This window comes from Lynx rufus, unplaced genomic scaffold, assembly GCF_022079265.1.
Source record: "Lynx rufus isolate CCGP_SWC_20201006 ecotype Redwood Valley unplaced genomic scaffold, mLynRuf1.p SCAF_5, whole genome shotgun sequence".
NCBI classification, from domain to species: Eukaryota; Metazoa; Chordata; class Mammalia; order Carnivora; family Felidae; genus Lynx; species Lynx rufus.
Genome location: NW_025814867.1, coordinates 32,193,089 through 32,219,526, shown reverse-complemented (window position 1 = coordinate 32,219,526; position 26,438 = coordinate 32,193,089). Strand labels below are relative to the sequence as shown.

General features: G+C 35.1%; 1 protein-coding gene across 1 annotated transcript in view; it reads left to right on the top strand.

Annotated features, from left to right (window-relative positions):
• The window catches only part of STAG1 (stromal antigen 1), a 400,899-nt gene that overhangs the window by 243,030 nt on the left and 131,431 nt on the right, over positions 1 to 26,438 (top strand). Inside the window, exons 8-9 of the mRNA XM_047100346.1 lie at positions 14,331 to 14,482; positions 16,454 to 16,527. Of these exons, the coding sequence (XP_046956302.1) occupies positions 14,331 to 14,482; positions 16,454 to 16,527 (226 nt within the window). The remainder of the gene's footprint in view (positions 1 to 14,330; positions 14,483 to 16,453; positions 16,528 to 26,438) is intronic.

Here is a 26,438-nt window from a genome sequence, read left to right as displayed (position 1 = left end):
TAGCATGTATTTTCTGTGCTTTTAATTTTTATAATCATGTATGATAAGGCAGGCTCATTTTCTAAAATCTTGATGTCCTTTAAGTTTCTTAACTTTTCTGCTATTATTTGAGTCCTTCATCTTTTTTTTGGAAAAGATGGTGACCTATTTTTGGAAAAGAGAGTGACCTGTTAACTTCACCAGCAGTCAAGACTGGCTACCCAGCATACTGAGACCACTTTTCCATCTTTCCCTATCATCTTTTGCTTTCTTTCTTAATTTATTCTCTTCTTTTTGGTTAGCTTATTTTTTGATAGCTTTGAAAAGAGGTATTGGGGAAGTATATATTTGAGATTTTACATGCCTGAAAAGTATATTATATACTCATGTTTAATTCTCTGACCCAATATAGAATTCATCATTGAAAATTATCTTCAGAATTTTTCCTCTAGCTTCCATTGTTGCTGATTATCATTTCTTAACAAGTCAGAAGTCCAGTGCTGTTTCAGCTTCTGATTCTGATCCTGTTTCTTTGGAAGCTTTTAGATTTTTCTCTTTATTCCTCGTGTTCTGAGATAGCATGGTGATACACTCTGATGTGTATTTATTTTTTCCCTTTCATTATTCTTGGTACTCTTTTTTGAATACCTATTGCTTAGATATTAATCTCTTTAATCAATCCTCAGTGTCTTATTATTTCTCTTCCATTTTCCATTTCTTAGTGTTTTTTTACATTTTTCTTATACTTCCTCAAATTTATTGAACTTAATTTTGACCATCATATAAGTTTCCTAAGAGTTCTTTCTCCAGGTTTTTTTTTTTTTAAGTATTAGTTCATGGATGTAATATCTTCTCTTATATCTTTGATACTGTTCATTATTATTACTCTGAAGTTTTTTCTGCTCCCTACTCTTTTCTTCTGATTCTCTGCTCCAATCACTCTCTTTCATGTTGGAACCTTTCCTCAAATAGCTATTTCTTGGTATTCTGTTGCTTAGAATATGGCATTACAAAGGCAGTTAACAGAGGGGCTGTGTGTGTCTCTGTGAATGTGTTGTATTTGACAGGGTAAGGCAGTGGCTTTGTCTTCTTTGGTGAGCATCACTGTAGGATGGTTATGTGGTCACCTGGCATTTTCATTGTAGACCCTAAACTGTTGATCATTATTTTCCCTGGGAAAGTTCAGCTTCTTTGCAGGAGGATCTTTCAATCTACTTAAGTTTAGTTGCTGTCTACCATTTGGGAGTTTGGCAGGGTGAAGCAGCATCCAGGGCAATCTGGATTTCACTTATATCCCTCTGATTTGTTTGATGATTCCAAATCTCTCGCTAATTTTGTTGAGAGAATAAACTTTCTGGACTTTCAAGATGGGTGTGTGGGGGAAAAATTGCTTGACTGCTCTAGGTTGTTGGAGTAGAGCCTTAGGGATTTAATTACTTATTTTATAAACTTTGACTTTAGACCTTACTTCCCTCCTTCTTCTATGGAACCTGGTATTTCTAATTCCTGAATGCTTCTGGGTTCTGCAGAATGAAATGTTTGTTTGTGTGTTTTTTTTCTTTTTTATCTTCTTTTAGATATACCTAGTTGTATTTCCTTTTTTGACCACTTGGTGTGATTTGTATGCTCTCTGCTTACTTTCCTGCTTTCCATGTACACATACATACATATATTATGGTTTGGGTTTACCAGTATTTTTCTTAATTTATTGAAGGTGAAATTTGTTTTCTCCTTATTATTTTGGTTGGGTTTTAAGAGATAAAGGGAATGGTTAAATCTCTATCTTATGGGGGTGCCTGGCTGGTTTAGTCAGTAGAGCATGCAACTCTTAATCTCAGGGTCATGAGTTCGAGGCCTATGTTTGGCATAGAGTTTGCTTAAAAATAAAATTAAATGAAAAATTAAAAACAAACTTATTTGTAGAGTGGAAGCTTTTTGTAAGCTTTTTTGTTTGTTAAAATAAGCTTTTTAAAACTAAAGGAATATAATCATCCCTCTTTTAAAAATATAGTTTGTCCCATTATCAAACATATTTCTTTGGTATACAGTATTAGTTTTCAAAAGTGTATTTCAGGGGCGTCTGGGTGGCTCAGTTGGTTAAGCGGCCGACTTTGGCTCAGGTCATAATCTTGCGGTCCGTGAGTTCGAGCCCTGCGTCAGGCTCTGTCCTGACAGCTCAGAGCCTGGAGCCTGTTTCAGATTCTGTGTCTCCCTCTCTCTGACCCTCCCCTGTTCATGCTCTGTCTCAAAAATAAATAAACATTAAAAAAATTTTTTAAAAAGTGTATTTCAGAAATAGATCATTAAATATAAATGCAGTTTTTAGATTTTGTTTTTATGTTTAGGAACACATAAATATAAATTGTTGGATATTGATTGAAAGAGTCGATGTCTACAATCTTAATTTCAACCATCCCATTTGCCAGTAACCACTTCTTTTTGTTTCAGTGTTTTTCCTCTGTGTTCCCAATTCCAGTATTGTTTTTCTTTCATTGGGACTTCAGATCCTTTGATGCCATATTTTTAGTGTTCTTCACACCATTTCCTCATTTCCTCAGTTTTCCTAGCATAGATCATTTTCAACTAGATTTATTATAATCCTGTCTGTCTTCATATCCTCAACATCCTTGCCTCGGTTTCCATCATGCCTCCTTTGAAAACCCTATATTACCACCTGCTCCGTACCTGTACCAGAGCGCTTGAAAGTGGCTGAAGAAAAACATACACTTGTAATGGCTAGGCTTTAGATTTTTCTCACAAGTGGACCTTTAATGTTGCCTAGAAATCCCATTACAGCAATCTACTCCATATTATTCCTACTTTCTTACAGGATTATTTCATACCTTCTCCTCAGACCTGTAATATCTCCTATTATCTTTTTTTCACACTTAGCTGATTAGTTTAATTGCTTAATAGAGTCAACAGAGAATTCTTCAAGGATTAAACCTACTAATCTAGGTGCAGCTATACCCATATTCTCTACTTTTTCTCTTACTACAGTTACTTCTAAGGTCAGTCCTTGCCTTTGTTCAGTAGATCTGAGCCCTGTTCTCTCCCTCAAGAACTTTGCTCTTTTCTCTCTACTGGCTTCAGTTCCCCCCTTTTATTAGATAATTCTTATCATTATACTAATATGCCGTAGTTGCTCTTATCTTTTAGAAACATTCTCTGTTAGTTAAGGCTCTCTAGAGACACGGAACCAAGAGAAGATGTGCTTACTGATACATACATAAATACATACGTACATACCCACACACACATATATATTGAGGAGGGGGAGGGGTTTTTTAAGTTTATTTTTAATTATTTTTTTTCTCAGAAGACAAATGTTTTTTTTTTATTTTTTTTTTTTTAATTTTTTTTTCAACGTTTTTTTATTTATTTATTTATTTTTGGGACAGAGAGAGACAGAGCATGAACGGGGGAGGGGCAGAGAGAGAGGGAGACACAGAATCGGAAACAGGCTCCAGGCTCTGAGCCATCAGCCCAGAGCCTGACGCGGGGCTCGAACTCACGGACCGCGAGATCGTGACCTGGCTGAAGTTGGACGCTTAACCGACTGTGCCACCCAGGCGCCCCAGAAGACAAATGTTTTAATAATGAAATTCTTTTTTTCCAAAATTTTATGGTGTAGTATTGGTTTCAAGAATAGAATTTAGTGATTTCATCACTTACATATGACTCCCACTGCTCATCATACCTCCTTAATACCCATCACTGGGTTTTAGCCCATCTACCACCAGCATCTTTCCTTCAACCCTCAGTTTGTTCTCTGTTGTTAAGAGTCTTTTATGATTTGCTTCCCTCTCTTTTTTTTTTTCTTTCCCTTCCCATATGTTTGTCTGTTTGGTTCCCTAAATTCCACATATGAGTGAAATCATGTGTTATTTGCCTTTCTTTGACTGATTTATTTCTCTTGGCACTATTTCTCTTATACAGTATAGCTCCATCCACATCATTGCAAATGGCAAGATTTCATTCTTTTTAATGGCTACTATTCCATTGGATATGGATGGATGTGTGTGTGCGTGTACGTGTACACATTCATCAGTCAATGGACACTTGGGCTGTTTCCATAGTTTGACTGTTGTTGATATTGCTGCTGTAAACATCGGGGTGCATGTATCCTTTCAGATCTGTATTTTTGTATCCTTTAGATAAATACCTGGTTAGTGCAATGGCTGGATCATAGGGTAGTTCTTTTTTTAATTTTTTGAGGAACCTCCATATGGTTCTCCTTAGAGGCTGCACCAGTTTGCATTCCCACCAACAATAGAAGGGGGTTCCCCTTTCTCCACATCCTCACCAACATCTGTTGTTTCCTGTGTTGTTAATTTTATCCATTCTGACAGGTGTGAGGTGGTATCTCATTGTGGTTTTGATTTGTATTTCCCTGTTGGTGAGTGATACTGAGCATCTTTTTATGTGTTTGTTAGCTGTCTGGCTGGATGTCTTCTTTGGAGAAATGTTTATTCATGTCTTCTGCCCATTTCTTCACTGGATTATTTATTTTTGGGGTGTTGAGTTTGATAAGTTCTTCATAGATTTTGGATACTAACCCTTTATCAGATACGTCATTTGTAGATATCTTTTCCCATTCAATAGGCCACCTTTTAATTTTATTATTTCCTTTGCTGTGCAGAAGCTTTTTATCTTGATGAAGTCCCAATAGTTCATGTTTGCTTATGTTTCCCTTGCTTCCAGAGATGTGTCTATTAAGAAGTTGCTCCAATGAAGTCAGAGAGGTTGCTGCCTGTGGTCTCCTCTGGGATTTTGATGGTTTCCTATCTCACATTTAGGTCTTCTATCCATCTTGAAGTTATTTTTGTGTTTGGTGTAAGAAAGCGGTCCTGGTTCATTCTTCTGCATGTTGCTGTCCAGTTTTCCCAACATCATTTGTTGGAGAGACTGTCTTTTTTTTTCCATTGGATATTCTTTCTTGCTTTGTCGAAAATTAGTTGACTATGTAGTTATGGGTCCACTTCTGGGTTCTGTATTCTGTTCCATTGATCTATATGTGTCTGTTTTTGTGACAGTACTTTATTGTCTTGATGACTACAGCTTTGTAATACACTTGGAGTCTAGAATCATGATGCTTCCAGCTTTGCTTTTCTTTTTCAGGATTGCATTGGCTAATCAGGGTCTTTTGTGGTTCCACACAAATTTTAGGATTGTTTGTTTTAGCTCTGTGAAAAATGCTCATGGTATTTTGATGGGGATTGCATTAAATGTGAAGGTTGCTTTGATTAATATAGACATTTTAACAATGTTTGTTCTTCCAATCCATGAGCATGGAATGTTATTCCATTTAGTTGTGTCTTCTTCAGTTTCTTTCATAAGTGCTTATAGTTTTCACAGTATAGATTTTTGACCTTTACTTCTTACCTCTTTGGTTAGGTTTACTCCTGGGTATCCTACAGGTTTTGGTGTAGTTGCAGATGGGATAGATTCCTTGATTTCTCTTTCTGCTTCTTCATTATTGGTCTTTAGAAATGCAACTTATTTATGTATGTTGATTTTATATCCTGCAACTTTACTGAATTCATGTATCGCTTCCAGCAATTTCTTGGTTGAATCTTTTGGGCTTTCTACATAGAGTACCATCTCATCTGTGAAATAGTGAAAGTTTGACTTCTTCCTTGCCAATTTGTATGCTTTTTATTTCTTTCTATTGTCTGATTGCTGTGGCTCATACTTCCAGTACTGTGTTAAATAGCAATGGTGAGAATGGACATCCCCGACTTGTTCCTGACCATAGAAGAAAAGCTCTCAGTTTTTAATTGAGGATGATATTAGCTGTGGGTCTTTTATATATGGTCTTTATGATGTTAAAGTATGTTCTCTCTATCCCCGCTTGATTGAAGGTTTTTATCAGGAATGGATGCTATACTTTGTCAAATGTTTTTTCTGCATCTGTTGAGAGGATCATATGGTTCTTACCCTTTTTGTAATGTGGTGTATCATGATGATTGATTTGTGAATAGTGTACCACCCCTGCAGCTCAAGAATAAATCCCACTTGATCATAGTGAATAATTCTTTTAACATACTGTAGATTTCATTTGTGAGAATTTTGTTCACAATTTCTGCATCCATGTTCATCAAGGATACTGGCCTGTAATTCTCTGTTTTAGTGGGATCTTTGTCTGGTTTTGAAATCAAGGTAATGCTAGCCTTGTAGAATGAGTTTGCAGTTTTTCCTTATTTTTCTATTTTTTGGAACATTTTGAGAAGAATAGGTATTAACTCTTTAAAACACTGGTAGAATTCCCCTAGGAAGTCATCTGGCCCTGGACTCTTATTTGTTGAGAGTTTTTTGATTACTGACTCAATTTTTTTGCTGGTTATGGGTCTGTTCAAATTTTCTATTTCTTCCTGTTTCAGTTTTGGTAGTTTGTATGTTTCTAGGAATTTGCTCATATCTTCCAGATTGCCTAGTTTTTTTGCATATAATTATTAATAACGTTCTCTTATAAATGTTTGTATTTCTATGATATTGGTTATGATCTTTCCCCTTTCATTTGTGATTTCATTTATATGGGTTCTTTTTTTTTCTTTATGGTAAGTCTAGTCTACTGGTTTATCACTTCAAGGAAACAGTTCTTATTTTCATTGATATGATTTTTTTCATTTCTATATTTATTTATGCTCTGATTTTATCATTTCCCTTCTTCTGCTGGCTTTAGGCTTCATTTGCTGTTCCCTTTTTTTTAAGGTTATTTAGTCTGAGAGACAGAGAGCGAGAGAGCGTGCATGTACACGTGCAAGAGGAGGAGGGGCAGACACAGAGAGAGAAAGAGAATCAATCCTAACCAGGCTCCACACTGCCAGTGCAGAGCCCAAGGCAGGGCTCATACTCACAAAACTGTGAGATTATGACCTGAGCCAAAGTCAGATGCTTAACCAACTGAGCCACCCAGGTACCCCTTGCTTTTCCTTTTCTAGATCCTTTAAGGTATAAGGTTAGGTTGTGTATTTGAGACTTTTCTTGCTTCTTCAGGTAGGCCTATATTACAATATACTTCCCTTTAAGACTGACTTTGCTGCAACCCAAAGGTTTTGCACTTTTGTGTTTTCATTTTCATTTGCTTCCATGTATTTTTTAATTTCTTCTTCAATTTCATGGTTAACTCATTTATTCTTTAGTAGGATGGTCTTTAATCTACATGTATTCGTGGTCTTCCCAAATTTTTTTTGTGATTGACTTCAAGTTTCAAAGCTTTATGTTCTGAAGATATGCATGGTTTGATCTCAGTCTTTTTACTTGTTGAGGGCTGATTTGTGACCCAGTATGTGATCTGCTCTGTAGAATGTTCCATGTGCACTCGAAAAGAATGTGCATTTGCTGCTGTAGGATGAAATGTTCTGAATATATCTGTTAAGTCCATCTGGTGCAGTGTCATTCAGAGCTGTTGTTTCCTTGTTGATTTATGTTTTGATGATCTGTCCATTGTTGTAGGTGGTGTGTTAAAGTCCCCTAATATTATTGTATTATTACCATTGAGTTACTTTGTATTTGTTAATAATTGATTTATGTATTTGAGTGCTTCATGTTGAGGGCATAAATATTTATAATTGTTAAATCTCCTTGATGGATAGACTCCTTAATTATGGTATAATACTCTTCTTCATCTGCTATATTCTTTGGTTTAAAATCTTGTTTGTCTCATATAGGTATGGCTGCTCAGGCTTTCTTTTGGCATTCATTAGCATTATATATGGTTTTTCATCTCATCACTTTCAATCTGCAGATGTCTTTAGGTCTAAAATGAGTCTCTTATAGGCAGCATATAGAAGGGTCTTCTTTTTTTATCCATTTTAATACTCTGTGTTTTGATTGGAGCATTTTGTCCATTTACATCCAGAGTAATCATTGAAAGGTATGAATTTAGTGCCATTATGCTACCTATAAGGTTGGTGTTTCTGATGATGTTCTCTGTTCCTTTCTAGTCTTTGTTGCTTTTTTGGTCTTTTTTTCCCCCAACTCAAGGAGTTCCCTTTAATATTTCTTGAAGGTCTGTTTACTGGTCATGAATTCCTTCATTTTTTGTCTGGGAAACTCTCCTTTTACTCTGATTGCCTTGCTGGATAAAGTATTCTTGGCTGCGTACTTTTCCCATTTAGCATGTTGACTATATCATACTACTCCCTTCTGGCCTGTCAGTTTTCTGTGGACAGATCTGCTGCGAACCTGATCTGTCTTCCCTTGTATGTTAACAACTTTTTTTTTCCCTTTTCCTCATTCAGGATTCTTTCCTTGACTGTGTATTTTTGAACTTCACTGTGATATGTCTTAGTGATGGCAGCTTTTGTTGAATTTAATGGGAGGTCTCTATGCTTCTTGTTTTTTGATGTCTGTTTCCTTCCCCAGATTAGTGAGATTTTCAGCTATAATTTGCTTAAATAAACCTTCTGGTCCTTTTTTTTCTCTTCATTTTCTGGGACTCCTGTGATACAAACATTATAATGCTTTAAGGAGTCACTGAGTTCCCTGAGTCTACATTTGTGATCCAATACCTTTCTTTCCTTTTCAGCTTCATTATTTTCCATAGTTTTTATCTTTTGTATCGCTGATTTGCTATTCTGCTTCATCCATCTTCATTAGCATTGCATTCATTTGGCTTTGCATCTTGGTTATAGCATTTTTTTATTTCTGCCTGACTAGTTTTTAGTTGTTTTATCTCTACAGTAAAGGATTCTATAGTGTCTTCTGTGCTTATCTCAAACCCAGCTAGTTTCCTCATGATTACTGTTTTAAATTCTGGTTCAGACATCTTACTTTTATCTGCATTGATTAAATCCTTGTGACTTCTCTGTTCTTTCTTTTGGGGTTAATTCCCCTGTCTTCTCATTTTGTCTGGGTTACTTTCTGCATTTGATTGTTAGGAAAGACCGTTGTACTCTTCCAAGTAATGGCTATATTAAAGACGAGGTTCCCCCCCACTAGCCCCCAGAAAAGGAAGCTAGATTCTAGGTGTGTTTTGGTTTGTTTGTTCAAAGAAGCTAGATCCAAGGGTGAAAAAAGAATGAAGATAGATCCTGTTTCCCCTCAAACTGAAGCTTTCCAACACTCTATGATCAGTAGACTTGGTGCGTGCGAGGGGTCTGTGCCAGGGAGATGTATTTCAGTAAGTTGGCTGACACAATTGTGGGAACTGGCAAATTTGAAATCTGTGTAGGACAGCAAGCTAGAGGGAGGTTGGAGTTGTACAGCCCTGATGCAGAATTTCCTTCTCCAGGAAACCTTAGTTTTTTCTTCTTAAGGTATTCAACTGACTACATGAAACCCACCACCTTATTGAGGGTATCTCCTCTACTTAAAACTGGCTGATGTCACTGTTAACTATATCTATGAAATACCTTCACAGTAACACCTGGATTAGTATTTGATTCAATAACTAGATACTGTAGCCTAGCCAGGTTGATACATAAGACTGACCATTACATTCTCCCTTGTTTCCTCATGCCTTTCTTCCTACAGTCCTAATACTCTCCTTTTCTTCGCAGCAAATCTCAATTATTTATGTTCACTCCTTTTTGTCTTCTTAATTCTCTTTAAACACACTCCAGTCAGATATCTGTTTCTGCCACTTCAGTGTTTCTGTTCTTAGTCAGCAGTTACCTCTTTATTGTCCAAATCACAGGGAAGCTCCCAGGTATTATGTTTCTCTCTCAGTAGACATAGCTACTTCTTCCTTCTTAAGTCACTGTCTGAACTTGTTCTCTGGAATACACACTGTCATAATGGATCTTAAAAAGCTAAACTGTAAAAACTGAATTATCTCAGAACTCAGTCTTCAGACCTTTTTGTCTTTCCTGTCTTTATTCACTCTTTGGTGAATAAAGTGAAAACCAATTCCATAATTTTATTATTTTTGTTAGAAAATAATGATGGTGGAAGAGGTAATATAGTCACATGATTTATATATATGGTAAAATGTCATTCACCTATGGCTCTGAGCTATCAAATTATCTTCTTGAAGGCAACCAAATTTGGCAGTCTCATAAATTTTTTTCCAAAGATTATGAATATAATAGCACATACATATTGATTGAGAGGCAGTATGTGATATAGTGCTTAAGAACTTGGACTGTGGAGCATAACTCCCTGTAATCAAATTCTGTCTCTGCCCCGTTGCTGGCTGTGTAACTTTCAAGTCTCTTAGCTGATCTTGGTCTCAATTTTCTCCTATGTACAAAAAGAATAGTTTTTTTTTTTTTTTAATTTTTTTTTTAATGTTTATTTATTTTGGGGACAGAGAGAGACAGAGCATGAATGGGAGGGGCAGAGAGAGAGGGAGACACAGAATCGGAAGCAGGCTCCAGGCTCTGAGCCATCAGCCCAGAGCCTGACACGGGGCTCGAACTCACGGACCGCGAGATCGTGACCTGGCTGAAGTCGGACGCTTAACCGACTGCGCCACCCAGGCGCCCCAAAAAGAATAGTTTTAATATACTTACTTGTTTGACTTATGAGGTATAAATAAGTATGTGTAAAGTGCTTACAAGAGTGGCACATAAAAATAAATAACACTCCTTTTTTTCATAAACGATAGCATTGTATACATACTCACAAGCTTCTTGCTTTTTTTTCCCCCATCAACAAATGTCTTGATAAGATTTTTTTTTCAGCACATAAATCATGCCTCATTTTTCATTGGATGATGTGTTGTTTTATTTGCTCTAAATAATGTCTTTGATGATGACTTCAAATATATATCTACTGGATATTTCCACTTAGATACCTAATAAAATCAAAGCTTTCTAATTACCCTTGTCTTTTCTTTTGATCTTATTTTCCTACATTATAATCTATAATTTTTTTTTTTTAGCTAAATCTTCAGAACCTCTCTACCTATTGGTTAACACTTTACTTCACGCCACCATTGTTGTACTGAGTTGCTGAAAGCCAACAACTTGAGAATCATTATTCCAAACTTTTGGCAAAATATTTTCAGCTCCTAGTGTTCTCCTATTTAGTCTTCCTTCTTCCACTTTTACTCTTCTATAATCTGTTCGCACAGCGGTTTTAAATGCAAATCAAACTATTTCTCACCCATACCATATTTTCTGGTGGGTCTTATCTGCTTTAGATTTAATTCCTGAGTTCTGACTAGATTCTAGTAGAACTCTTGTAAACTGGTCTCTTGATTTCTTTCTTACTCTCATCTCTTGCCTCTGTTTCTGTGCTTCAGCCACATTAAATACCTTGCTCTTTTATGAGTGCCCTCTTCATAACAATTTATCTTATAACCTTTGGACTCCTTTTCCCTGGAACAATGTTCTGTCATATAATCATATACTCATCCCTTCACTGAATGGTCAAATGTGAACTCTGCAGAGAGGCCTTCTTGCCTGTGACTACCCTTTTTACCATACTTTTTAAAAAAATTCTGTATTTTTCATTATAGATTTTTTATTAACTGGCATACTTTTTTCGTTTGTATATTCTGTATTAGTTTATTATGTTCACTAACTTAGAATGTAATAGGGGCGCCTGGGTGGCGCAGTCGGTTAAGTGTCCGACTTCAGCCAGGTCACGATCTCGCGGTCCGTGAGTTCGAGCCCCGCGTCAGGCTCTGGGCTGATGGCTCAGAGCCTGGAGCCTGCTTCCGATTCTGTGTCTCCCTCTCTCTCTGCGCCTCCCCCATTCATGCTCTGTCTCTCTCTGTCCCAAAAATAAATAAACGTTGAAAAAAAATTAAAAAAAAAAAAAAGAATGTAATAACCATGAAGATAGATACTCTAATTCACTTCTGTACTTTTAGTTTGTAGTAGAATAGTGGTTACGTACATACTGGATTGATAGGTGAATGAGGAAGCACTAAATAAGTTTTTATTAAACTCTGTGGTATTAAGGCTAGTTTTTTAATTACCAGTCTTTCACAAGCTAATACTTCTGTAAAATGCAAGCAAATGAATTATATGTTTCTTAGTGTCATATTATTAGTCAGTAGACATACAATCATTGTCAGATTGTTAAGAAAATTTCTAAAAACTTACTTTCGAATTGTACTGATAATCAACTGTGAATAAACCATTTGTGGTCAGCACCTATTTGCAGACCATACTATGAGTAGCACAGCATTAAAACAGGTTTGCCCTTCTATACCCAGTAGTTAAAATTTGAAGGCTAAATGAAGTATTCTTCTCTTCGGTAAACAAGGAGAAACTACTTCATAGCCATTGTCACAGAACCAGGCTGTATTCCTGTAGGATTATTAATTTATAAAATAATTCCTTTAGTAATACCAGTGAAATTTAATTAGTGCTCACTCTATGTAGGAATGAGTGTTTTTCACTGGACTCAGACATCACAGTCCCCATGTTATGTATGTGTCATTAAATTAGCAGTCTCTCAGTAGCCATTTATTTGCTAATTGTTGGTAAATGAAATGAAAATTTCAGTTGAAATTTGTTTTACAGATCAATAAGCATTTTATCTCAGTAAATACTGTTATATCCTATCTTTTTGTGAAAACATAGTGACCATTTTGCATTATGTTTATATGTCTAGGATGGGAAGAGGGTCATTACACAGTGGCAGTTGGCGTGTGGGATCTGGGTTCATAAGGAGATATGTAGCTAAAAGCAAAAATCATTAAATTGAAGAAAATTTATGTCTCAGCTTCCACTAAGGAATTCCATCCAGGGTTGGTGTTAATTTTAAAGCTTTTTAACTCCTTGACATATAAGTCATTTTGTTTTGGGGACCTGGAGGTATATCCTGAATTAAAACTCCAAAGGGTATGATTTTGTATGCTCAGGACAAACTCTTATTACACTATTTTCCATGACTTTGGGCAGTGTGAATGCCCCAGATCCCCCTTTTCTTTGAGCTATTCTCCTTTTTTATACAGATTAATTTAAAAAGTACTTTTAGGGGTGCCTGGGTGGCTTAGTCGGTTAAGCATCCAACTTCGGCTCAGGTCATAATCTTGCACTTCATGAGTTAGAGCCCCACCTCTGGCTCTGTGCTGACAGCTAGGAGCCTGCAGCCTGCTTTGGATTCTGTCTCCCTCTCTCTCTTCCTCTCCCCGCTTGTGCCCTGTCTCTCTTTCTCTCTTTCAAAAATAAATAAACTTAAAAAAAAAAAGTACTTTTAACTTTCACAGTATCATCAGATACCCTGACAGTGTGTAAACTATTGTAAAATCACTAGCCTGTATTTTGAAACATGAGAATATTTCTCAACTTACGATTGTGAGACACTGTATCTTAGGAAAAAGTATTTTAATTAAATGTATTTCTAAGTAGTCACTAACTTAAATATATTTGTTTACATCTTGTCTTATATTTTAGCTTAAAGGCAGCAATCACTATTAACATGGAGTTGCCAAAAAGCAGACAGAGTTTCAGGTTAACATTATATATATATATATATATTGTGTGTGTGTGTGTGTGTGTGTGTGTGTGTGCGCGCGCGCGCGTGCATATAGATAATAGATGTGTTTAAAGGGAAATCATAAGTTTTAAGAGACATGCATGCTCCTATATAGTTATGGATGTTTGGCGATAAGTGGATCAGTATTCCAAAACATTGATCAGTTCATTTTTTAAAACTGCACATTCGTTCATACTTGCAGATGAATAAATAACCTAGAAAGAAAAAAAGAAGTTTTTTTTACCAGCACAAATTCTTAGTCCTTTGTCAGTATTTTTCTACACTATCAATAATGAAAATAAATATGAGTAGAGAAAAGTTCAAGGTTTGTGTTATACCTGTTTTTCAGATGACTTGAAACACAAGTTTGAAAATATTTAAAGATTTGCAAATCCAAGTGAACATTTAAAAGTACATTAACACTGTGAGGAAAATAGGTCAATCAGAAGTTCATGGGGTACATTTTTGATTAATGAGTTTGGTAGGATCTGTATTTCAGGGTTTGGGAGCTAGGCTATTCACTGAGAACAAACCATCTTTGTGGGTAAGGGCCGTGAATTGATTGTAAATATCTAAGCCATCTTTGAAGTGTCTAAAGGTATTAAAGATGCAATTGTATACACAGAACTCATGGGCAGGAGAAAAACCTAACATGCATGTTTGAAGGTCGGGAAGAGGGGGTGTTAAATTCTTCCTGCTGCTAATTAGGATGGAGCTGATTTTAAGGAGGAAAATGTTGTGAACTAAGCTATAGAGACACTAAGGCACAGAAAATTATGTTGCAGCCTAAGACCGTGACTTTATTTCTATAAAGTTAAGTTTTCTTTTTTTAATTTGTTATGCCGGAGTTGTAAAAACATAGAAACTGACTAGTTTGTTTCCTTCACCCATTTCCATTATACATTTGTTATCTTACGGATGAAAATCTGATTAATAGGTGAAAACCGTAATCTTCCTTTATTTCATAGCCATGAAGCTCATGACTGCGTTGGTGAATGTTGCCTTAAACCTCAGTATTCATCAGGATAACACACAAAGACAATATGAAGCTGAGAGAAATAAAATGATTGGGAAGAGAGCCAATGAAAGGTTGGAGTTACTTCTTCAGAAACGCAAAGAGGTAAGTTTCATACTATCTTAAGGTATGTGTGATTTTGTTTTTTGTTTGTTTTTGATGGGGCTGCGTGTGGCTATGTGTGTGAGAGAGAGACAGAGGGACAGAGGGAGGGAGCAAGTGTGTTGTATGTTTTTTAAATTATTTATTTAAGTCAGATGTGTGATCTCAAGGTTTCAAATTAAACTGGAATGTTTAGCCATTGATTATCTGAGTGCTGTCTGATGGCTGAAGAGAATCATAAAACAATCCTATGTTTGAAAGAAGGTAGTCTAGGGGTCAGGTAACTCAGAAAGATTATCAGGCTGTGAATTCAGAAAGCATAATAAATAGTATGGTCACAGCTGGGTGCTAGCAAAGCTGCCCTTCTAGAAGGAAGCCAAAGACTACTTATTAGCTGATGAATAAGGCATTCCTATAAATAAGATTGGTCTCAGTTTTACACTGCAATTTTCATGTATGTATGTATATGTGTGTGTATATATATATATATATATATATCTTGAAAGTGTTTTAAACTGGGTTTTTAGTAGGTAATATTTTTATTTGCCCAATAGGAAATCAAATTTTAAATATACAGTATTTTAACTTGAAAACAGAATAATATCACATTGCTACAAATAAATTACTGATGAATAATGGGTTATAACAGGCAACACGAAACGCAAACTAATTTTAAATTATTACCCATGCTGTATTAGGGTGCTAGCTGGGGCTGCTATAACAGATACCAACACAGACTAAGTGGCTTCAAGTTGAAGATGACTCCAGTTTCTCCATGACTTCCGTGTGTGTGTTTGTCTCTAAATTTCTGCTTTCTATAAAGACACCAGTAATAATGGATTCAGGGCCCACCTTACTCTAGAATGACCCATCTTAACTAATTACATCTGACACAATCCTATTTCCAAATAAGGTTTGAGGTACTGGGGCATTAGGACTTCAGCATATGAATTTCTGAGGAACACAGTTACAATCATATATAATACTTGAAATTTTGTGAAAGTAAATTTTGGAACTGTGCGTCAGTAAGTACTATTAACCAAACTGTATGCCTCTTATAAATTAAATTTTTATATAATAAAACATAAAATAAAAAAACTATTTCAGTAAAACTGAAATAAAGCATACAGCAAAAGAGTAAGTCTGAAGGAATTTTATTCTCACACTCTTATATGTAATAAAAGCAAATTATTTCACTGAGTATTACTACACAAGAGATTATAATAAGAAATATTACTTGGAATGTAATTTTGTATAAGTGCTTTTGTTCCTCTTGAGCAGTAAATAAGCTCAAACTTTAACTATGATCAGTAGTATTTCCTGAATTTTATATCATTACTAGATTATTTTATTTTGTTGCTGCATTCTATGACTAATGGCGAGGATTGCTTCTATCTTCAATTATGCCTTCTGTATTGGGAACTTGGCCTAGTCTCAGTTATGGGCTAAACAGATGCAGAGTAATATTTGGATACTTTAGGTCAAATAGTAAGTTTCTTTTACAGTGGCAAATATGATCAAGGATGGCCTGTTACCAAGAGAGGCAAAACAAGCCAGGGGCCTGACTTTGTTGGAAGAGGTATAGAAATTGAGACTTCTTAAAAAGAAAGAAAGGAAAGAAAGAAAGAAAGAAAGAAAGAAAGAAAGAAAGAAAGAAAGAAAGACAGAAATTGAGGCTTCTTCTCAAAGCAGGTAGTATTTTGGATATTGGAATCTGGCCACATTTAGCCACATCACACTTTTGTTAGTTACTGTGTGTATGTATGTGTAAAGAGAGACAAAGAGTTCTGAAGTCAGTTTAGTAAAGCTTTTGAAGTAATGCAGTAGTACTGGTAATTTCAAACAAGTGATGCACAATAAGTGAAAAAAAGGATTATTATTCAGAATGGGAATAACTGGGAATTAAAAATAACTGGAACTGTTCATTTCAAATAAGATGATCAGGATTTAACTTTTTTTGTTTTTTCATTTCAGCTACAGGAAAACCAGGATGAAATTGAAAATATGATGAATTCTATTTTTAAGGGTATATTTGTTCATAGATACCGGTAAGGAATTTTAAAAATCACTTAGATTTTTAACTTAAATAATTTATTGCTTTTTTTGTAGTCCTAGGTAATTATAAAAATAGGAAACTCTCTATTTGTTTTGTTCTTTGGGAAACAGCTTTGGCTCTAAAAGCTTAATAAATGTCATACTACTGTTGTGGAAGAAATTGTTTTTTGTTTTTAAGTTTATTAGAAAAAGAGCACAAGTGGGGAAGGGGCAGAGAGAGAGTGAATCTAAAGCAGGCTCTGCACTGTCAGCATGGAGCCTAATGTGCGGCTCAAACCCACAAACCATGAGATCATGACTTGAGTCGTAACCAAGAGTCAGATGCTGCACCAACTGAGCCACCCAGGCACCCCTGTTGTGGAAGAAATTGTAACACTGCCATACTCTTTTAAGTTCAGATCATATATTGTTAGAAGCATTCAGTATATTTGGATTTATACTGATGGAGTATTTATTAATAGGATATCATTAAATTAATGTGGCCTTAATAAGATGTGATTGTCTTGATATTTGAAAAAATTCAATGCCCTGCTTCCTGTCCTGTGATACTCATCTTGTTTCACGGTCAAATTAACCAGGAGTGTTTTAAAAATACATCTTTGAAGATGGGAGAAAAGTTGACAAAAAAAGGGCACCTCTGTAAATAATCAACAACTCTTCTTTACCTTCATCTATACACATGAAAATAGAACCAAAGTATTTTTGTCATGCTCCATTGCAAGCCAGTTTAGTCTTTCTGTGAAGTTTTTAATTGTTGACTACATTATTAAGTAGCATATTTCACAGAGAATTAATGAATCATCTACATTAACTTGCTACGTTCTTTTAGTTAGGCATGATGTATGTTTAGGTAGATAGACACAGATAATAGAAGCACTGTTTTTAGATAGATTTGAGACTTTTAATTGGCCATTTAATTTAAAAAGTTAGTTAAAACAGGGAAATCCATTAAAAAAAAAGAAATGTAGTTTGATATTTTAACTTAAACGTCTTGTTTTAATTCAGAGTATGAAAAAGACGTTTGATCTTCTTGGTAATTTTTTTAATGTTTATTTATTTTGAGAGAGAACACGCCACGTGAGTGGGAGAGGGGCAGAGAGAGGGAAAGAGAGAAACCCATGCATAGCATGGAGCCTAATGTGAGGCTTAATCCCACAAACCATGAGATCATGACCTAAGCTGAAATCCAGGGTTGGTCGCTCAACGGACTGAGCCACCCACACACCCCCTACCTTTTTTTTAAATCTTCTTGATATTTATACAAAGAAAAAGAAAACACTGACTTGAAAAGATATGCACTCCCATGTTAATTACAGCATTATTTATAATAACCAAGATATGAAAACAACCTATAGGTTGATGAATGGATAAAGAAATTTTATATATACAATGGAATATTTTCAGCCATTAAAAAATAATGAAATCTTGTAATTTGCAACAACATGGATGGACCTCAAGAACATTATGCTGAGTGAAATAACTCAAGCAGAGAAGGACAAATACTGTGGATTATATGTGGAATCTAAGAACAACGACAAACTCATAGATACAGAAAACAGATTGGTGGTTGCCAATGGGTGGATGGGGAAAATGGGTGAAGGGGGTCAAAAAGTAAAAAGGATAAAAAAAGATGAACTACTGAACAGCACCAGAAGTTAGCTTGCTGTTATCTAGTAATTTGTGACTATCTGCTGTAGTATTAGGAAATTTAGGCAAGTTTAATAAATTCGCACCTAACTTCTTGAATGAATAATAGAACTTTTAGAAGAAACCTGGAAGATTACAATGCACTGGGAAGGGGTATCTGGGGTGCTCAGTCAGTTAAGTGTCTGACTTGATTTCTGCTCATGATCTCATGATTCATGAGATCGAGCCTTGTGTCAGGCTCTGTGCTGATAGCACAGAGCCCGCTTGGGATTCTCTCTCTCCCTCTCTCTCTGCCTCTTCTCTGCTCATGCTGTCTCAAAATAAATAAACCTTTTTTTTTTTTTCTTTAACGCACTGGGAAAATGTGTTTAATAGCTGATTAAAAAAAGATACTGAGAGAGACTGTATAGCCTGATAGGGACACACATCCTGAAGTTGGAGATGTTTGGGATTTGGGAACTAAACCAATCGATTAAAAAAAAAAAAGAAAAGGAAAAAAGCCACCTGTCTTTTAAATAAACTTAAGAATAAGAAAACAAAATTATTTATATTTACTCACAAATTTACCATTTCCAGCTCTCCTCATTCCTGAGTTTCTCTGTTATTGCTTTACTTCTGCCTGTTTTATTTTTTTATATGAAAAACTCTTTATTTCACCAAAAAAAAAAAAAATAGGACCAAGGCCTTTAATTTCAGTATGGAATATTTGATTATAATTTCATATTCTCTTTTGTTCATAAACTACACATGTAGTAAGTTATGGAAAAGTTAATTTTTTAAAAAGCCAGAATTTCCAGGGGCGCCTGGGTGGCTCAGTCCGTTATGTGTCTGACTTAGGCTCAGGTCATGATCTCACAATTCGTAGGTTCAAGCCCCGCATTGAGCTCTGAACTGACAGCTTAGAGCCTGGAGCCTGCTTCAAATTCTGTCTCCCTCTTTCTCTGTCCCTCTTCCACTCATGCTCTGTCACTCTTTCTCTCAAAAATAAACATTAAAAAATTTTTAAAAAACAAGAATTTCCATATATTTGCCATGTAGTCTTTTTCTATTATAACTTTATAAAGGTATAATTAATGTAAAACAAATTACATGTTATATAATTTTTTATAAGACCTATATATTTGGTCCTTTGGAACTTTTAGTCATACCTGCCAACCACTGGAGGGCTGGGGGACTGAAGGTTGAATCAGCTGATGGCAGTGGCTTAGTCAATCATGAATATTCAGTGAAACCTCCATAAAAATCCAAAGGACTGGTTCAGAGAGCTTGGTGAACACAAACAAAGTAACACACCTAGAATGGGCATGAAAGCTATGTGCCCTTTCTCCATACCTTGCCCCGTGTATATCTTCATCTGGCTGTTGATTCAAATCCTTTATCATATCCTTTAGTTAATTGGTTAACGTAATTGTTCCCCTGAGTTTTATGAGCTGCTCTTGCATATTAAAAGAATATAAAGAGGATGTGGTTGGAACCTCCAGTCTAATAGCCCATGGGTCACAAGCACAGGTAACAAAAAGCCTAGGGCTTATGATTGGCATTTGAAGTGGAGGATAGAGGACAATCTTGAAGGACTGAGCTCTTAACCTGTAGAGTCTGATGCTGTGTCCAGGTAGATAGTGTCAGAATTGAGCCGAATTCTCAGAAACCAGTAGGTATTGTTGGTGTGTGAGTGCGTGCAGGCAAAAACCCATGCCCCAAATTCAAATTGGGTCCAGGAACCCAAAAAGAGTTGGTGTCAGACACAGTTAAGTGCCTAAGTTTTGACATATATACACCTGTACAACTACCACAAGCAAGATAATGGAATATATCCATCATCCTCAAAAATTTTCTCTTGCCACTTTGTAATTCCTCCCTACCTCCCTTTCTTCCAGTCTTCCCCTGCTCCCCAGAATCAATCAATTATCAGTTTTCTAACTGTTTACCTTTTTTAGGATTTCATAGGAATGGAATTATACAGTATGTATTCCTGATTTTTGTTGTTGTTTTCATCTGACTTTTTTCACTAAGCCTAATTAGTGTTCATAAGTTTCATGAGTTTTAATAAGTTTTTCACATATGCCTTTTATCAGATTGAGGAAATATCCCTTCTGTTCCTAGTTTTCTGAGACTTTTTATTAGAAATGAATCTTGGATTTTGTCAAATACTTTTCTACATCTGTGGAGGTTGGTATATATGGTTTTTCTTTTTTAAGACTGTCAATGTGAACTAAATTGGTTGATTTTATAATCTTAGCCTTAAATTCTTTGGCTAAAACCCACAGTCATGATAAATTTTTCTTTCTAAATAAATTTGCTAAAATTTTCCTAAGAATTATAGTTCTGTGTTCAAGAGAGATCTATATAGATCTTTTTTTAAATTTTTTTTCTTTTTAAATTTGAGAGAGAGAAGAGAGCATGTGCATCAACAAGGGGGAGGGGCATAGGGGCAGAAGGAGAGAGAGAATACCAAGTAGGCTCCACGCTCAGCACAGAGCCTGACACAGCGCTTGATCCCACAACCCTGGGATCATGATCTGAGCCAAAATCAAAAGTCAGACACTCAACCAACTAAGCCACCCAGGCTCCCCAAGAGAGATGTGTATCTCTTAACTTTTAATTTTATTGAATGTCTCTGACTGCTTTTGGTACTGTGGAAATGCTGGCCTTGTTGAATGAGTTGCAATGTGTTATCTCCTTTTTAATCATCTGGAAGAGTTTAATAATATATTTTTTTCACATAGGCATTATACCATTGGGACTGAGTGTTTTCTTTGTAGGGATGTCTTTAATTGCAAATTAAATTTCTTTAATAGATATAAGTCTTTTCAGTATCAAGAAAATGATACGTTGATCAGCGTTGTTGAATTATATTCAACAATTATCAGCATAAAGTTGTTCATAAAATATCATTGGTTTCACATCTCTCATACCGATTGTATTTATTTTTCTTAAAAAATAAGATTTTGGTTACATTGAACTCTATTATTTTTCTATTTTCTATCACATTGATTTCTGCAATTTTATTTATTTCCTTTTTCTGCTTACTTTGGGTTTCATTTACTCTGCTTTTTAGCTTCACAAGGTGGAAAGTGGGGTAATTGATTTGAGGCCTGTTTTCTAACAGTAGAGTTTACTGCTATAAATCTCTCTTAGTATTGCTTTAGCTGTATCCCCTAAATTTGGATATGTTGTGTTTCCATTTTCATTCAGCTCAAATACTTTCTAATTTCCTTTTTGACTTGCTTCCTTGACAAGAAGAAAGTATTTAGTTTACAAACATCTGAGAACTTTCTGTTATTGATTTCTAATTTAATTCCATTGTAGTCAGAGAACATACTTTGTGTAATTTGAATGCTTTCAAATTTATTGAGTTGTGTTTTATGACCCACAATATGGTCTATCTTAAGAAACGTTCTATTTACTCAGGAAAAATTACATACTGTGCTTTTGTTTTTAGGTCAAAATCTGTTAGTGTTGTTCAAGTAATTTCTATCCTTACTGATTTTCTGTCTGTTTATTCTAACCAATATTGAGAGGGTTTTTGTAGAAGTACTTTTGTATTCTTGATTCAAGTCCCTTATCACATAAATGGTTTGCAATTTTTTTTCTTGCCTGTGGCTTTGTTTTCATTTTCTTAATGATACCTTACCTTTTGAAGAGCAAAAGTATTCCATTTGAATGAAGTAATTTACTCACTTTTCTTCTGTGTACATGCTTTTGATATCTGTGAACATTTTTCCTAACCCCAAATTTTTTTCTGTGTTTTATTCTAGAAATTCAATAACTTAATCTTATAAGTTAAAATATATATACAGTTAACTATTATGTATTTTTTGGATATAAGGGTATAAGTCCACTTTTTACGTATAGATATTCATTTGTCCAAGCACCATTTGGTGAAATACTACCCTCCTCCGATTGAATTGCCTTGGAGCTTTTATTCTTTTTTTAAGTAATCTGTACAACCAATGTGGGGCTCCAACTCATGACCCCCCAGATTAGGTTAAGAGTCCCATACTCTACTGACTAAACCAGCCAGGTACCCCTCCTTGGAGCTTTTCTTGAAAACTAAATGAACATGAATGCAAAGATTAATTTATGGATTTTTCTAATCTGTCCTTATACCCATACCATCTGTATTGATTAAAGCTTTGAGACATAATTGATGTAGGACCTGTAAGTTTAAGTTGTACAATGTGATGATTTGATTCACATATATGATGTGAAGTGATTACCACAGTAAGGTTACTTAACACCTCACTTGTCTCATGTAAGCACCTTCTTTGTGTGGTGGTGATTACATTTAAGATTTACTCTCTTAGCAACTTCCAAGTATGTAATAAATACAGCTTTGTTAACTATAGTCACAATGCTGTACATTAGATCTCTAGAACTTACTCATCTTATAACTGGAAGTTTGTACTCTTTGACCAACATATCTCCATTTCTGTCATTCCCCGGCCTCCAGCAACCACCATTCTACTCTATTTCTTTGAGTTTGGCTTATTTAGATTCCATGTATAAGATTCCATGCTTACTTGTCTTTTTTTAGAGTACCTTTAAAAAATTAGGTTGTGTTAAATCCTCCTACTTTGTTCTTTTTCAAAATTGTTGTGACAATTATAGATTTTTGTATTTCTATGTAAATTTTAGAGTCAACATGTCAATTTTTTAAAAATTTGTATTTCTTAATTTTGAGAGAGAGAGAGAGAAAGAGACAGTGCAAGCAGGGGTGTGACAAAAGGAGAGCAAGAGAGAGAATCCAAGCAACCTCTACGCTGTCAGCACAGATCCCAACATGGGGCTTGATCTCATGAACTGTGAGATCATGACCTGAGCCAAAACCAAGAGTCGGATGCTTAACCAACTGAGCCAGCTAGGTGCCCCCAGCTTGTCAATTTTTACATAAAAGTCTGCTGGAATTCTGATGGAGAATATGACTCTATAGACCAATGCAGAGAGAATTGCATTTTTCACATTTTGAATCTTCCAATCTATGAATATAGATTGTTATCTCCACTTGTTTAGATATTCTTTAATTTCTCTTGGCTGTTTTTCATGATTTTTCAAGTACAAATCTTACACTACTACTTTCATTAAATTTAGTTTAAGTGTTTTCATTTTTTATTCTCTTGTAAATGAAATTGTTCTCTTAATTTCTATTCTAGATTCTTCCTTACTAATGTATAAAAAATACAGGTGATTTTTTTTTTATTCCTTCAGAATTACAAGATACTTTCATTGTTCTATAGTCTTGAGATTTTGTTTGTTTTTGTAGATTTATTTAGGATTTTCTACATAACATGTCATGTCATATGTGAATAAAGACCGTTTTAATTCCTACTTTCTATCTAAGTCTAAACATTTTCTATTTCTGTGTCTTTAATTTTTTTTTTTAACTTTATTGCACTGGCTATATAACTTCACTACAAAACTGGGTAAAAGTGGTAAGAGAGGACAGCTTTCCTTTTTTCCTAATCTTAAGGGGAAAACAGCCTTTAATGTCAGTAGCTATTAAGTTTTATATTGATACCCTTTAGTCAGATGAGGAAATTCCCTTGTAACTTTATTTCATATGTTGTTTTTATCATGATTGACTGATTTTATTTTTTTTCTGTTTCAGTTAAGATGAAAATACAGACTTTTTCCTTTATTCTGCTAAGATAGTGCATTATATTAATTATATTAATTGATTTCCAGGTGTTAGACCAATTTTGCATTCTGGTAAAAATTCTACATCATCCTGATACATAATCCTTTTACATGCTGCTGGATTCAGTTTGCTAATATTTTGTTAAGGATTTTTGTGTCTCCTCTCATAGGGGGGCATTAATCTGCTAACTGGCCTCATAGAATATCTGGGAAGTCTTCCCTTCTGCTCTGTTTTCTGAAAGAGTTTATGAAAGATTAGTATTATTTCTTTTTTATTAATTTGATAGATTTCACCAGTGAAGCCCTTTAAGCCTAGCTGGTATTTTTGGATGATGATTTTCATTTACTGATTAAATATCTTGTTACACATTTTTCCTGTTTGTTTTTTTTTTAACATTCATTCATTTTTGAGAGAGTGCGAGTGGGGGAGGACAGAGAAAGAGGGAGACACAGAATCCAAAGCAGGCTCCAGGCTCTAAGCTGTCATCACAGAGCCTGATGCGGGGCTCAAACTTACAAACTATGAGATCATGACCTAAGCCAAAGTCAGAGGCTCAGCCGACTGAACCACCCAGGTGCCTCTGGTTTTTCTGTTTATTGATTCATTATAGTAATTTTTGTCTTTCAGACAACATGTCCATTTCATGTATATTGCAGATTAGATGGCATAGTGTGGCTTTTGATAGATATTTCCTTGGAATCCTTTTTATTTCTGTAGGATTGGCAGTGATGCCTATTTGATTTTTGTTTGTTTTTGTATCTTCTTTCCTTTTTGTCTTAGTCTAGCTAAAGGTTTATCCATTTTACTGATCTTTTCAAAGATTGAACTTTTGGTTTCATTGACATTATTTATGTATTTTTTATTTCACTGATTTTTGCTTTATTCCTTATTTCCTTTCTGTCTGATTGCTTTCATTTTAATTTATTCATCTCTTTCTAGTTTCTTAAGGTAGAAACTGAGGTTACTGATCTTATATCCCTCTTCCTTTCTTATCTAGCCTTTTAAGCTATAAATTTCCCACAAAGCACTGCTTTAGTGACATAGCAGGATTTTTGATAATGATATATTTTAATTTTTATTCCATACAAATCATTTCCTTATTTCTGTATTGAGATTTCTTCTTTGACTCATGGGTTATTAAGTCTTTTGTTTAATTTTTAAATATTTGGAGATCTTCCATTAATTTCTATTATTAATTTCTAATTTAACTTTGTTGTGGTTATTAAACATACTTTAAGGGATTTCAATCATTTTACATTTAATGGGACTTGTTTTTTCCCTGTCCTTTTGAATTATTGAAAAAAAAAATAGTTCCATGCCAAAATGCCATAGGTTTCTGCTGTTTTAACCCAAAGGTTGACAACTTTTTTGAATAAATGCTTCTCAGTTCTTTTGGTTGATTTCCAGGAAGCTGAAATGATTGTTTTTGTCTTCATAGTTCTTTTTTGGGAGAAAACATTTCCCAACCACTTCACTCTCCTATTGCCTCACATTCATTTTTAAAAGATATTCTCTCTTGTTATGGAATTCTAGGTTGACATTTTGGGATTTTTTTAGCACTTGAAAGGAATTGATCCACTCTCTTTGGTTTCCCTTGTTTCCAACTAGAAAGAAATCTGTCATTCTTTTCTTACATATTTTATAGTTTATTTTTTTGCTGTGATAGCGTTTAAAAGTTTTATCGCTACAACTAGTAGAGATAACCAATGCTGTTAACCTATTCTGTTACACTGTTCTTTGCTGCCATTTTCTTAATGTTTCTTTCATCTCTTCCATGCTCTCCTCAAACATACATACTTGTTATAACAACTGTTTGAATGTTTTTATAAATATTCATCTACTTTTTTCTTAGACATGATTATGTGTAATCCTTATTTTTAAGGTTTGTTATATGGACCAGAGCAGTATTTTGTCTAAGACTAATTTCCTCCCAATACTAAGATAATAGCATTTTCTGAACTGAACTCTACTCTGAACTCTAGCCCTGTGAATTACAAGGTTTTTCTGCTCTGGCTCATTGGGACACAAAATACTCCCAGCTCTGCATGTGCTATCTCCTCTCCCCATTCTTTCCCCAGCTTTAGGTGGTTCATTCGTGTGTGTGTGTGCTTTTTAGTATTCAGCTGATGAGGTGATACAGTCTTTGTGCAGATCTTCAGAGGTTACTGTCTATGTACATCTCTCCCCTCTGATACTATGCCTTGTAAAAATCTAGCCACTTTGTACTCTAGAGTCCCAACTCTTTCTCCTCAACTCAGGGATATACCCAGGCTCTGTCTTGGTTCCTCTGCCAATATTGCTACCTGGCAGGCACCAGTCTGGTGCATTCTGAATTACCTTATTTGTTACCCTCTCTCAAAGATTACTGTCCTGCTCTGCCTAATAGCCAACATCTAAAAGTCATTATTTTATATATCTTACTCAGGTTTTTAGTTTTTTCAAGTGGGTATATAAATCCTGTCCATCGTGACTCAGCCATGCAATCTTAAGTACGGAATCCATATTATTTTTCATTATTTTACCTTAGTCTTCAATGCTAACATTACGTAATTTTTATTTTAGAGTTTCACCCTTATTGAATCTTGCCAAAGCTTCAACCAATCATTCTCATAAAAACAA